Source organism: Tupaia chinensis, unplaced genomic scaffold, assembly GCF_000334495.1.
Source record: "Tupaia chinensis unplaced genomic scaffold, TupChi_1.0 Scaffold149537_1, whole genome shotgun sequence".
NCBI lineage: Eukaryota > Metazoa > Chordata > Mammalia > Scandentia > Tupaiidae > Tupaia > Tupaia belangeri.
In genome coordinates this window covers 643,262-655,661 of record NW_006209381.1, presented here as the reverse complement: position 1 = coordinate 655,661, position 12,400 = coordinate 643,262, and the positions used below count along the sequence as shown (strand labels likewise).

General features: G+C 38.4%; 1 protein-coding gene across 1 annotated transcript in view; it reads left to right on the top strand.

The window, feature by feature from the left end:
* The window catches only part of PLSCR5 (phospholipid scramblase family member 5), a gene marked incomplete at its 3' end in the record, with an annotated part of 27,554 nt that overhangs the window by 6,241 nt on the left and 8,913 nt on the right, over positions 1–12,400 (top strand). Inside the window, exons 2-3 of the mRNA XM_027769441.1 lie at positions 2,581–2,647; positions 7,654–7,799. Of these exons, the coding sequence (XP_027625242.1) occupies positions 2,635–2,647; positions 7,654–7,799 (159 nt within the window). The remainder of the gene's footprint in view (positions 1–2,580; positions 2,648–7,653; positions 7,800–12,400) is intronic.

Here is a 12,400-nt window from a genome sequence, read left to right as displayed (position 1 = left end):
GCGAGTAGGACAACTCATTCTATACCCCCCCCCCCCAAAAAAAAAAGAAAGAAAAAAGAAGAAAAACAAAAAAGAAAAAAAAGGCCACAGGCAGAAGATAACTCTGCAGATATTATGGTGTGGTTTTTCCCATTTCCTTTTAGCTGGAACCAAAGACAGGAGGACATACGAGTCTCTTCTTTCAGGAGAGACAAGGACAGTGAAGACAAAGTGTCCTCAGTTGACAAACAAGCCCACCTAGCAGTTACAAACCAGAGGCTCAAGGGAGGGAGATGGCCATTGGAGGGTTTCCTGGACCATTGACCTTAAGCTCTCTGATATTCATTTTTTTCAATTCCTTTTTCTTTTTGGCTGCAATCCTTCTCTGTGATCTCCAAGCTTTGAATTATGTCCATTAGACATGCCCACCTTATACTGGCTCTATGTCATGGAATCAAGGGAAGGGACTAGAAAAACTGCAGCCTGGTGGAAAGTGAAATTGAGACCCCTTGAAAAAGGGATTTGCTGCACAGACCTAAGAAGATGGTGTAACTATCCTGCGTGGTAAATAGTGCTTATGGTTCTTCTGTGGGGGTTGCTAGGGTAAGGAGAAGAGCACTGGGAACTGTTAAGGTGACACTGAGTGATGGTAACAATAGGACCACAGATAAGAGGAGGTCCACTTGTGGAGCAACAATACCTAGAGGAGTGAACACACGATATTCAGACACTCGAAATTCAGAGTTCCAGTAAGGGGGTCCTTATTGGTTAGCTAGCCTGCAAAGTCTCTACTGCAGATTCAATGCTGAAGTCCTCATCAGTCAGTCACATGGCTGTGTCAAAATACACAAGTGGGGGCCGGCAGGTGGCATGGTGGATAAGGGCGCTAGACTCCCACATGGCCGACCATGGTTCAAGTCTCGGAGCTGGTGGCTTGCTTTCTCACGTTCTCTCTCTCTCTCTCTTTCTCTCTCTCTCTCTCTCTCTCTCTCTCTCTCTCCCTCTCTGTCTCTCTGGTCAAATTAAAAAATAAAATGAATGAATAAATAAAATTAAATAAATAATTATTTTTTAAAAAATACACAAGTGGCTGGCATTGCATTTGTTAAATATGTTTAATTCACTTAGATGTTTATTTTTACTTCAAAACTGGTGTTCCATAGAATAGTCAAAATTATCTGGTCAGTTATAACCACAGTTTAAAATACTTTCTTTAATAGTGTTACTTAGTTCCTTAGTTTTTTTTAAATGTCCATGATAAATATGAAAGTTAGGAAACTTAATTTTTTTTTTTTTACGTTTTTGCCATAGATCATGTGCTCTTAACAGGGTGAAACAGAGAGAGTTGGAAAGTGACTAATCACCCCTCACGGAGATGACCACGGTGCAATACCTTCTCCTTTGATCTCCTCTTGAGATCCTGGGTATGCACACACACTTGCCGGTGTTATTTTTTTTTTAAACCACTGGGTCTGGGACTCGAACCATAGTCGATCGTGTGTGACTCCAACAACTTCACCACCACACCACCTGCTGGTCCTGAGGAAACATAATTTAATTTTAAGAAACATCATATTAGTACATCTTTTCTCTAAATAACAACTTAAATAATGGCAGCTCTTTTCCATCTTAAACATTTAAAACAAAGAAAAAAATTTCTCTTTGGCAAATAAAAAAATTTCTAAACTTTTGTCAAACCTGTGAGAATGACTTTATAGTTTTTCATCCTTATCTATACCTTCCGAAGCCATGCAATTATTTTTTAGAAGGAGGCTGTGTTGCTGACAATGCACTATATCTTGCAAGTTCAACCTTTGCAAATCATGCCATCCAGGGCAATTGACGTGGTGAGCAAAGTTTCCATGGTCAGTGGGGCAACTGCATTTAGAAATATGAGCTGTCTTCTCAAGGTTCTAGTACCTTTTTTATATGAAGGCTATAATGCAGTTAAATATCACCTGTATGTTTTGAGTAGCTTTGCAAACTTCATAAAGATACTATTTTCCAATGTCCCTAATTACTCAAATTAAATTTTAAATGAAAAAGAAGATTTACATATGTATCTAAATAATACATAATACTTCTTCTGACTTGTTTTGTAGGTGGGTGGTGGAGAGAAAATTCGGAAGGAGAATGAGAATAATAATGTTCAAACATTGTCAACATGTATTTAGAACATGTCAAAAAACTTAACACATGATAGGATGTTTTATCTCAGCTTCTAGCACAGGAGACTTCCAAAAAATAGGACATGTCTGATGTAAGAGAGAATGCCAAAGTGTGTATTCCAAGAAATAAAAAAAATATAAAAAAAAAGACAGTCGTGGAACTAAGACTCGTAAAATGAGAGTTGTGTGCTTTCCTTTCCAGTTTTTATTATTTTTAAATTGTTCCTTCTGCCACTGGGTTATATGATAGTTTCTGAGTAGTGTTTACCCACAGTGATAGCTTCATCTCCCCCTGTTGTCCAAACTGATAAAATCCAGCACTCTAGAAACAGCATGGCATTCCCTTCCTCCGTTATTTGTAAGCTGACATGAGGTAGACAGACACCTTCTGAAGTTTTATGCATGCTGTGTTTTCTTTCCTTGCTGCAACAAGAAAAGCCTTTTCTTTTAACCTGGCTGCCTTTGAAGAAGTGGCTCAGACGTCTTCATGGCCTCGAAAGGTAAGACTCCACCAGCCACCTAATGAATTTTTCCTTATCTTATGACTAAAATTCTACAGTTGTGTTACAATCAGTGAGATGGCTACTTTAAACGCTGTCATTTACTGCTTTTGTACATTGGAATTTAAAAATGTTAACTCTAAGGAGCATGTTGCATTAAACTAAAAAAAAAATCACTATCTGATAGAATGTAAAAGTTTAGATATAAACAGTGTTTTAGTTATCATGAATATAAATGTAGTGAATTAATAAGAAAAGCTACACAGCAAAATTTAGCATTGGAATATTTAATGTCAGACACAAGGACAGGTGATATTCCAAGTTTACAGGGATCTGAAGAAAACTTTTCTATCATAAGTTAAAAAGTGTTAAAGTATAATTCTATAATTTTTAATTTTCCCTTTATCACTCAAAGCATGTGATGCAGCCATTTATTTTTTTTTAAAGGGCAGGTGTTGTTAAATCTTACATGTTATGGACTAGAAGTAAATATTTTATCACAAAACAAAGATCTTGCAATCTGCAAAATTTCTTTGACAACAAATTTACAAAAGCAAACAAAATATCTATTTTAAGTAAGCAGATTAATTAGGAACTTTAGAAGAGAGAGAGCTGGTAGTTTTTTTCTCAAATCCCCAAAACCATAGAAGTATCACTACTGCTATGTGAGTTTAAAGAAGTTATTGAAAGGCAAGGAATATAGTTGATTTTTAAGGCAATGGGTTAAAATCAGGTTAAAAACATTTGTGAAACATATGAAAATGAAATTATAATGTGCTTTTGTTCTGTAATCAGAACAAGACATTAAACTGTAGTGTATAATGAAAATTCTTAGTATGAAGAATGATAATTAGAGTAATTAGTGGAAACCTTTTAATCTGTTTATAAATAGGAAAACAGAGTTCATCAATTTATAATATTCTAAATATAACTGATGATTTATTCAAATAACTGTGTATACTTATTTTTTTATGTATCAAAACATACTTTTGGACATATTTAATATGAAACAATTGAAGTAATCTCTTCATTTTTTTCATCAACATTTAATATAGAGCAGACCCTGAGAATCATAAGAAAGCTCATACAATTATAAAATACATATATGCAACAGCAGAATCATGAATTTTAATACGTGTGCTTCATTTTTTTTATATTTGGAGATAAATAAACAAAACCTTGACAAGTATTTTTCTTTCATTTAAGACTGACACTAACATTTAGTCCAAAATACTTCATCACTTTATAAGAGTTATGGCAACACTGTAGCCTGCGAGGTAAAGAGTTGCAGAGTGCATGAAATATTTATAAGCTAGTTATACATTTTTAAAAGAGTAGATAGAAATTCAAAGCCAGAGAGAAATTCAAAGGAGTTTCTTCTTCATCTGGTGGTCTGAGTCTTTGAAGAAACTTGTGACTAGAAAGCAATATTATGATCAAAATATGATTAATCTACCCAAAAAGCAGTGATGTTCAGCAATGATAAGGACTTAAGACTAAACTTAAAGGCAAAACTTCAGTTGGAAGTTAACACTCCTTCTGCAACCTTCTCAAAATGTTGAACGCTTGGAGTGAATAAAACATCTATGAGATACTCTAGACTACTTAAAAGAATTGAAGTGACAATGAAACTTCCTTTTGAATTAGAAATCTTATTGATGATGACAAGTCAGAATATCGTCATTATTCACCTAAGACATTTGTGTGGAAAGTTTTCTTAAAATATATTTAAATAATATTTGAAGGCCTTTTTTTATAACATCAGGGTATTCTCTGACCTATAAAACTGCATTGTTCGTCATGAGCATTTTCCCAGGGAATAGAAGTTAATGGAACATTTCACACATTTTCTAGATAAGTCAGTTAGGACTTCTATACCCAAATGTCATCATATTGGATGCCATTAGATCTGGAAAAAAATATTTGTGTAGTCTGGAGACCCCTGGTTTAGAATAAATTAACACAATTTAAGAACAGATTGGTCTCAAACTTCATTTTAAGTTTGAGGAAAATAGGAGTTTCTAGGATAGTCTAAACTGAACACAAACTATCTCCAGCGATCCATAGTTCCAATATGAACTGGAATTCTAGAAGAGAGCACAAGTGGTTTCAGAATGGTCATCTCTCTTAACAGTCTCTGATAGACTCACTCATACTCTACCCCTGGATAAAGACTTGGGACGGAGTCTTCTTTGGGCCCCAAGTGCATGAATACCTCTGGACCTGCTGTGAGGTCTAAGGACCTAGAAACCAGGGTCAGGAATGTCAGCCTTGCCAGACACTCATAACCTATTGCGTTTTGTTACAGCAAACATTGTTTATAAAATAAAATTTGGATAATTTGCCAATCTTTTTAGCAATAAAATTGACAGTGAAAAACAAAGTAATAATCTTCTATCGGGTATTGTTAGAAATTGATCTCTACTTTTTTCTTTTTAAGATTTTTTGCCGTAGGGTGAATCTGTGTGCTAAAGGACAGAGAGACAGAGAGAGGAAAAGGAAATTACCTGTGGGGGATAGTCAGGCCATAATCCCTTCTCTGTTATTCCTTTTTTTTTTTAAGAATTATTTTATTGGGGGCCAGCAAGTAGCATGGTGGTTAAGGCCCTGGACATTCACCACGTGGCCGACCAGGGTTTGAGTCCCAGACCTGGTGACTTCCTTTCTCACTGTGTGTGTGCATTACTTACTCATTTATTTATTTATTTTAATTTAACCAGAGAGACACAGAGTGGGGGTGGGGAGAGAGAGAAAGAGAATGAAAATGAGAAACCAAGCCTCCAGGTCTGGGACTTGAACCGTTGACCATGTGGGAGTTCAGCGCCCTTAACCACCATGTCATCTGCTGGCCGCCCCCTTTGTCCACCATGTCTTCTGCTGCCCCCCTCCTCTTCCATTTTTGTCTCGGGATTTTGAGCATGCACGCACATGGGCCTGGTAGAGGTTTTGCAGGCCTCCAGGTCTGGGATTTGAACTACAGAGTCAGCCATGTGGGATCCAGTGTTATGTCACCTGCTGACCCCTCTACACATTTTTTAAATTGAGAGATACAGATACAGTACATGTACTTATACATGTACAGTAAAGAAAGAACACCAAACGTGGGCTCCATGTTTTTGTAAATAAGAACTCATTCATGAAATCCCCACCAATATCAAAATATAGAACATTTCTCACAGGGCCGATGGGTGTCGCAGTGGTTAAAGGCGCTAGATTCCCACATGGATGACCGCAGTTTGAATTCCAGACCTGGCGGCTTGCTCTCTCCCTTTACCTTCTTTTTCTCTGTCTCTCTCTGGTCAAATTTTAAAATAATAACAGCAAATGGAAATAAATAAATAAATCTTCCAAAGAAAAGAAAAAGAATATTTCTAGCACCCCATGAAGTTTCCTTTCTGGCCAATGGTTGTGCACCTCCATCCAAAATATTATCCAGTAAGAGGCACTTGATACCCTGCTCTAGAGTGAGGCCCAGCTTCCGTTGTAACAATCCTCCAGGAGGTTCTGATTCCACCTAAAGTACAGGAACTGCTGAACTAAACTGAGCTATAACAGGATGACGGACAAAATGAGACAAGGTCTCTTCAGAAATGATGAGGCTCAGGACCAGCAGTCAGCGTAATGGCTGTGTCGCTGGACTCCCACGTAGTCGACCACGGTTTGAGCAATATCAAAATATAGAACATTTCTCACAGGGCCGATGGGTGTCGCAGTGGTTAAAGGCGCTAGATTCCCACATGGATGACCGCAGTTTGAATTCCAGACCTGGCGGCTTGCTCTCTCCCTTTACCTTCTTTTTCTCTGTCTCTCTCTGGTCAAATTTTAAAATAATAACAGCAAATGGAAATAAATAAATAAATCTTCCAAAGAAAAGAAAAAGAATATTTCTAGCACCCCATGAAGTTTCCTTTCTGGCCAATGGTTGTGCACCTCCATCCAAAATATTATCCAGTAAGAGGCACTTGATACCCTGCTCTAGAGTGAGGCCCAGCTTCCGTTGTAACAATCCTCCAGGAGGTTCTGATTCCACCTAAAGTACAGGAACTGCTGAACTAAACTGAGCTATAACAGGATGACGGACAAAATGAGACAAGGTCTCTTCAGAAATGATGAGGCTCAGGACCAGCAGTCAGCGTAATGGCTGTGTCGCTGGACTCCCACGTAGTCGACCACGGTTTGAGTCCCAGACCCAGTGGCTTAAAACTCACACTGGGCACATGTGCTTGCGTCCCCAGGATCCCAAAAGGAGAATGGAAGAGAAGGGATTGTGGTGTGGCCATCCCCCCTGTAGGGTGATTTCTCGCTTTCTGTCTCTCTGCCTCTCTCTTTCTGGTGAGCACATGCGCCCTATAGCGAAAACCTCTCCAAAAATAAAAAATAAAATAAAATAAAAAGTGATGAGGCTTCCCCATAATATTTGGGGGAGGAATGACATTACTGTGATTAGGACCCTACATTTACGGTTACCCTTTCCTGAGTAGTTTCCAGTGCCTCTTACCATTTAATTTTGTGTTTATGGTTTGTGACTCTTCATGCCTTTGACCAGATCTTACTAGCCTGAAGTATTTATTCCATCACATTATTTTTGGCCACTTCATTTCTCTTTTTTCTTACAAGTGCCATCACCAGCCTGCCACGTTTCTTTTTCTCTTAGGAGTCAGTGCAATGAATAGTGACAAATGAAGGAAAGAGCATTACAATGAGAGGCAACAGGAGTGAATGTTTGAATTAATGAGGACCGAATGGGGCCACATAGTGCCACCATGGTTAAACCGACTGTCTCTGAGGCTACCCAGATGGGAAGCGACTCTTCTGTGTATCCTAGGGCATATGGGAGCCAAGGGTCTGGGGCCGACGGAGGCTAGAGGCGGCCTGCGGTGTGGAGATACTGTTGGGGTGCTCATGGAAGAAATAACTAATTTTTTAAAGTAACAAATATTTTAAAGAGGACTAGGTTGAAATTGGCCTAAATTTAAGTATTTATTGGGATTTTCATTCTTTTGCAGATACACAGAACCAAAGACATAGAGTTCTGCCTGGTTTTCTCCCTGGTGCTACAGACCCACGCCAGAGCCTTCCAGCCCCTGCTTCCAGCTTGAGGACCCAGGCATGGCAGTCAGGTGTCCCTCCACCAAGCAGCTTTCTGCCAACAGTCAGTCTCCCTCCAGGTCTAGAATATTTAAGCCAGGTGTTTCTATCTTTCTATTTCTACAGATGGTTTCCCCTTGACCTTAATCCAAACTTGGGATTCTAGCCATTCAACCAAGGTGGAAAGGTTTCAACCCAGACTTGACTGAAGTGAGAAAAACGTCGTGAATCATAAAATATTGCTTTAATTTCTGTTTTGTAAAAAGCAATGCATTTTCTTTTATTACTGCTTTTATTTTCCTTATTTATTTCACAGAGTGAAGAGACTAAATATTTTGGGTCGGGTTATTTAGCACATTTACCCACCTTCTGTTCATTGCTCCAGGTGTTGGCAAATTTACCCGCGAGTGATTACCTAATATGTCTCGTCACCTAGAGCTATTTAGTTAAAGAATATTTATTGAGTTCTTGCTATCCTCGAGGCATATAAATAGCATAAAACCGCATTATCTACACCCAAACGTTCGGCAACCTAAGATGCAAGACACAAAAACGTTGAGACCATTGCAGGGCTGTGTACGAAAGCCAGATAAACACACAATTTTAATTTGTGCAGGTCTATAGAGGAGAGAAAGGTTGTTAAAACTCAAAGTAGCTGGGACAGACTTCTGCGATCAGCTGAGAGTTCAACATCTTCATCTAGCTCTCAAAAAGAAGGAAGGGAAAACAAGTCACCAAGTTAAAAGTATTGCCTTCTGATACTACACATCACCAGGCAATTTGCTGGCAAGTTTATATTGCTCTTAGTGGGAGTCACTGTCGTAGTCACTGTAAGGTAAGCAGTGGTGGGACCTTCATAATAACTCAAACGACAAATATGATCATCTGAATTCTATGACACACACATAATCACTATTGAGATAGGTATAGTAATGCAGTCCCAGTGTTTTATCCTACAAAAGATGATAAATACACAAATATTGAGATGTCAGCATGTCTGCGGCAATTTTCAGCTTCTTTGGCATTCTTTCAAACTATAAAGTCTATCTCTTTTATCAAAATCAAATCTCTGTGTTAATTCCCTGAAGGTGCAAGAGATTTCTGTTATGCCTGATAGGGTTTAAGCTGCACGCAGCATATGTTCCTGGGAAAATGTTTATAATTGCAGATGCCTTCTCCAGGAACCCACTGGCAGATAAATGCACTTCGGAGACTGGGGAGCTCAGGGAGCTCTGTAACAGAGCTGGGAAGGCTAGCCTACCGTCCTCCATCTGCAGAAAGGATCAGCTGGAATAGCTGACTAGAGTTGATTAACTGCTGCAAGCTGTTTGGGAATGTTGTCAGACAAGGTTTTGCCAAGTATAAAAGTGATATACCAGTGCCAGAGGGCTGAGGTTTGATGATCACATATGGTCATCACATATTCTTCTTCCACCCATGAATGATGACACACCCGGAGCCAGATGCTTGACATAAATATGTATACACACACACACACACACACACACACACACACATATATATATCTGTATGCATGTATGTAATAAATAGAACCCATTGGCTTTAGTTGTAATGGGGAGTAAGTTTTCCAAAAATAGACCTTTGGTATTCTTTTTCAGAAAACAAAAGCATACCGCAAATGCTTGACTATTTCACTTCTAAAAGAAAAGATGATTCCCTCACTGTATGCAAAAACAAAATTTATTCTACTTACTTTAAAGCAGGACATTCATAAAAGAATGAATGAGCATTTGAAAAGTGTTATGTCATAAGTCTATAGCAGGATCCATGTAAAATAAATTTTTAGCTGTTAGCTGTCATCTAAAAAACATAAGAAGTTTAAAAATTGAACATGTAGAAGCAGTGCCATCTTAAATAAACAGGAAAATGTACACTAAAGGTTCTTCTAAATTAAAAAAATTTAAGTTAAATTGTTAAAATGATCTGCCTTCTTTTAATGAAGTCCATGCAATGACTACTGAAAATCTAGTTTCTATAACCTGTTTGAAAAACAAGGATGGCAGGTGGCATGGTGGTAAAAGGTGTTGAACTCCCACATGGCCAACCATAGTTCAAGTCCTGGATCTGGTGACTTGCTTTCTCACTTTCCCTCTTGCTCTGTCTTTCTCTGGTCAGATTTTAAAAAATAATAATAATAAAGTTGAATAAAAACAATTCTTTAAAAAAAGAGAAACATATATGGATACACATATACACACATACACAAAACATGTTCATGTATGCTAAACCTAATTATAAAATTAATATATTCTTTCCAAATGGATAACATTTTGCTTATAGTAAGGATAACTTACTCCATCATCCCCCAGGATGGGTGGCCATGCCACAATCCCTTCTCCTCCACTCTCCTCTCAGGATTTAGGGCTCTGCTAAATAACCGTGCATATATTTTTTGCGGCTTATACCTTCTTTTCCCACAATATGCCATTTTCCTTAAAAAAAAAAAAAAAACAGAATGACCATACTCTATGAAAGATTCATTCTAATTCTTTTAAAAAGTTTTTGCCATAATTGTTAATATATATTTTAGAATAGCTCAGATCACAACATTGTTTTAAGAATTATGTTATTTAACTTTTTATTTATTTATTTATTTGTTTTAATTTGATCAGAGAGGGACAGAATGAGAGGAAAAGAGAGAGGGAAAGTGAGAAAGTGAGAAAGATCCAGGACTCAAACTGCAGTCTGCCATGTGGGAGTCCAGCACCCCCAACCACCATGCCACCTGCTGGCCCCTAAAATTTTTTTTTTTGTCAATTTTTGTATAAAGAGGCCACATGTGCTGTTTTATCAATAATAATATTTAAATAGAGAAAACGTTACCAGCTTTATCTCCACCTCAGGACATACAATAAAAATTTTAAGAAAGAAATAATGCAACTTCAGATTTTCTGGGTTTGTTGTGTTTAACCAGTGCTCAAGTTTAGTAAGTGTCAAGGCTCAGAGTAAGGTTCAAGGGACAACATCTCAAGAGAAAACGGAAATTGTACTGAACAAGAGCCCCCGGGGTTCTGAAGCCAGAGATGCCTCAGCCAACCCATCAGGCAACTGATTGAGCTGCTCCGGGAGACTGTCACATTTCTCACGTACCAAACGCTTTACAGTTTTGTTTTAGTTTGGGCTGTGAGCCCCTGTGCTTGTTTGGTGTCCTTGTGTACTACTCTCTAGGTCACCGCGACTTTGGGGTAGCCATGCCTGGAACGCAGCCCTACCAAGTTCTGGTCTGCACAGGCAGGACCTTGCTTCCTTGATAGGCCTGGAATGACTCCAGGTGGTGCTCAGAAAAGCTTTACTGATGGGACCAGCAGTTAGCGTAATGGCTAAGTCGCTGGACTCCCATGTAGGCGACGGTGTTTCTTGTCCCAGACCCAGTGGTTTAAACTCACGCTGGGCACGTGTGTGCATGCATGCCCAAGATCCCAAGAGGAGAATGGAGGAGAAGGGATTGCGGCATGGCCATCCCCCCGGGGGGTGATTTCTCATTTTCTGTCTCTCTGTCTCTCTCTGTCTGTCTGGTAAGCGCATGCGCCCTATAGCAAAAACCTCTCAAAAAAAAAAAAAAAAAAAAAAAAGAAAGAAAGAAAAAAAGAAAAGAAAAGAAAAGAAAAGAAAAGCTTTACTGAATGTGACCTTCCAGTTAGGATTGACTTACCAGTTACTGGGGCATTTATTACTGTGAAAATGGAGTAAAGAGAGGAAGATCTTACAGGACAATAAAAGGTGAAGCATTAGAAAATACAAAGATCTGCTAGCAGTATATTCAGTGTCCGTGATTTCGCCTTTGTGGATCTTCAAGGATTGCATATAAAAATGTACACAACATTTATTCTAAAAACATATCATTTATGTTTTCCTTAAAAATGCAATTTGCGGGGACCAGCAGTTGACGTGGTGGTTAAGGCGCTGGGCGCCCCCCCCATCGCTGAACAGGTTCGAGTCCTGGACCTGGCTGGTGGCTTGCTTTCTCACTCTCTCTCTCTCTCTCTCTCCCCCTCTGGTAAAATTAAAAATAAATGAATGAGTAAATAATTTTTTTTTTAAATGCAATTTGCATTGTGTACTTTTTGGTATATTCATTTCTTAACTCTCCAGTAGTTTCCTCTGTAAACCCTATAGTTTCCTTTTGTAAAAAACATTTTGTTTTAAAGAATTATTTTAGTTTTATTTATTTATTTTTTTTAATTTGATGAGAGGGAGAGAGAGAAAGTGAGAAAGCAAACCTCCAGTCCTAGGACTTAAACTGTTCAGCCATGTGGGAGTGCAGCACCTCAACCACCAGGCTACTACCAGCCCTACACTATAGTTTATCTCTGTAAATTAACTACATGTTTAAGTACAGAAGTCAAAGTTATGTCATGTATTTAGTACGATAACTCTCGTTCTGCTTAAATTGGTGTTCTGTTGGCAGTAGAGGATTATCCATTTTTTCTAGTCTGAAAGAGAATGCGAATGAGAAACATACACAGAATACTTCAGGCTCTAACAAAAACATTCTGTCATTGAAAGGAGCGACTTGCAGCCTGACCCAGTAGTAGTAGATTTAGGCAGGGTTTGAAAGGAGAGAGAGGAATTCAAATCATTATTAGGTTGGTTTATTTCCTTTAAAAAAGAAAAAAAAAAAAAAAAAAAAAAAAGGAGCTTCGG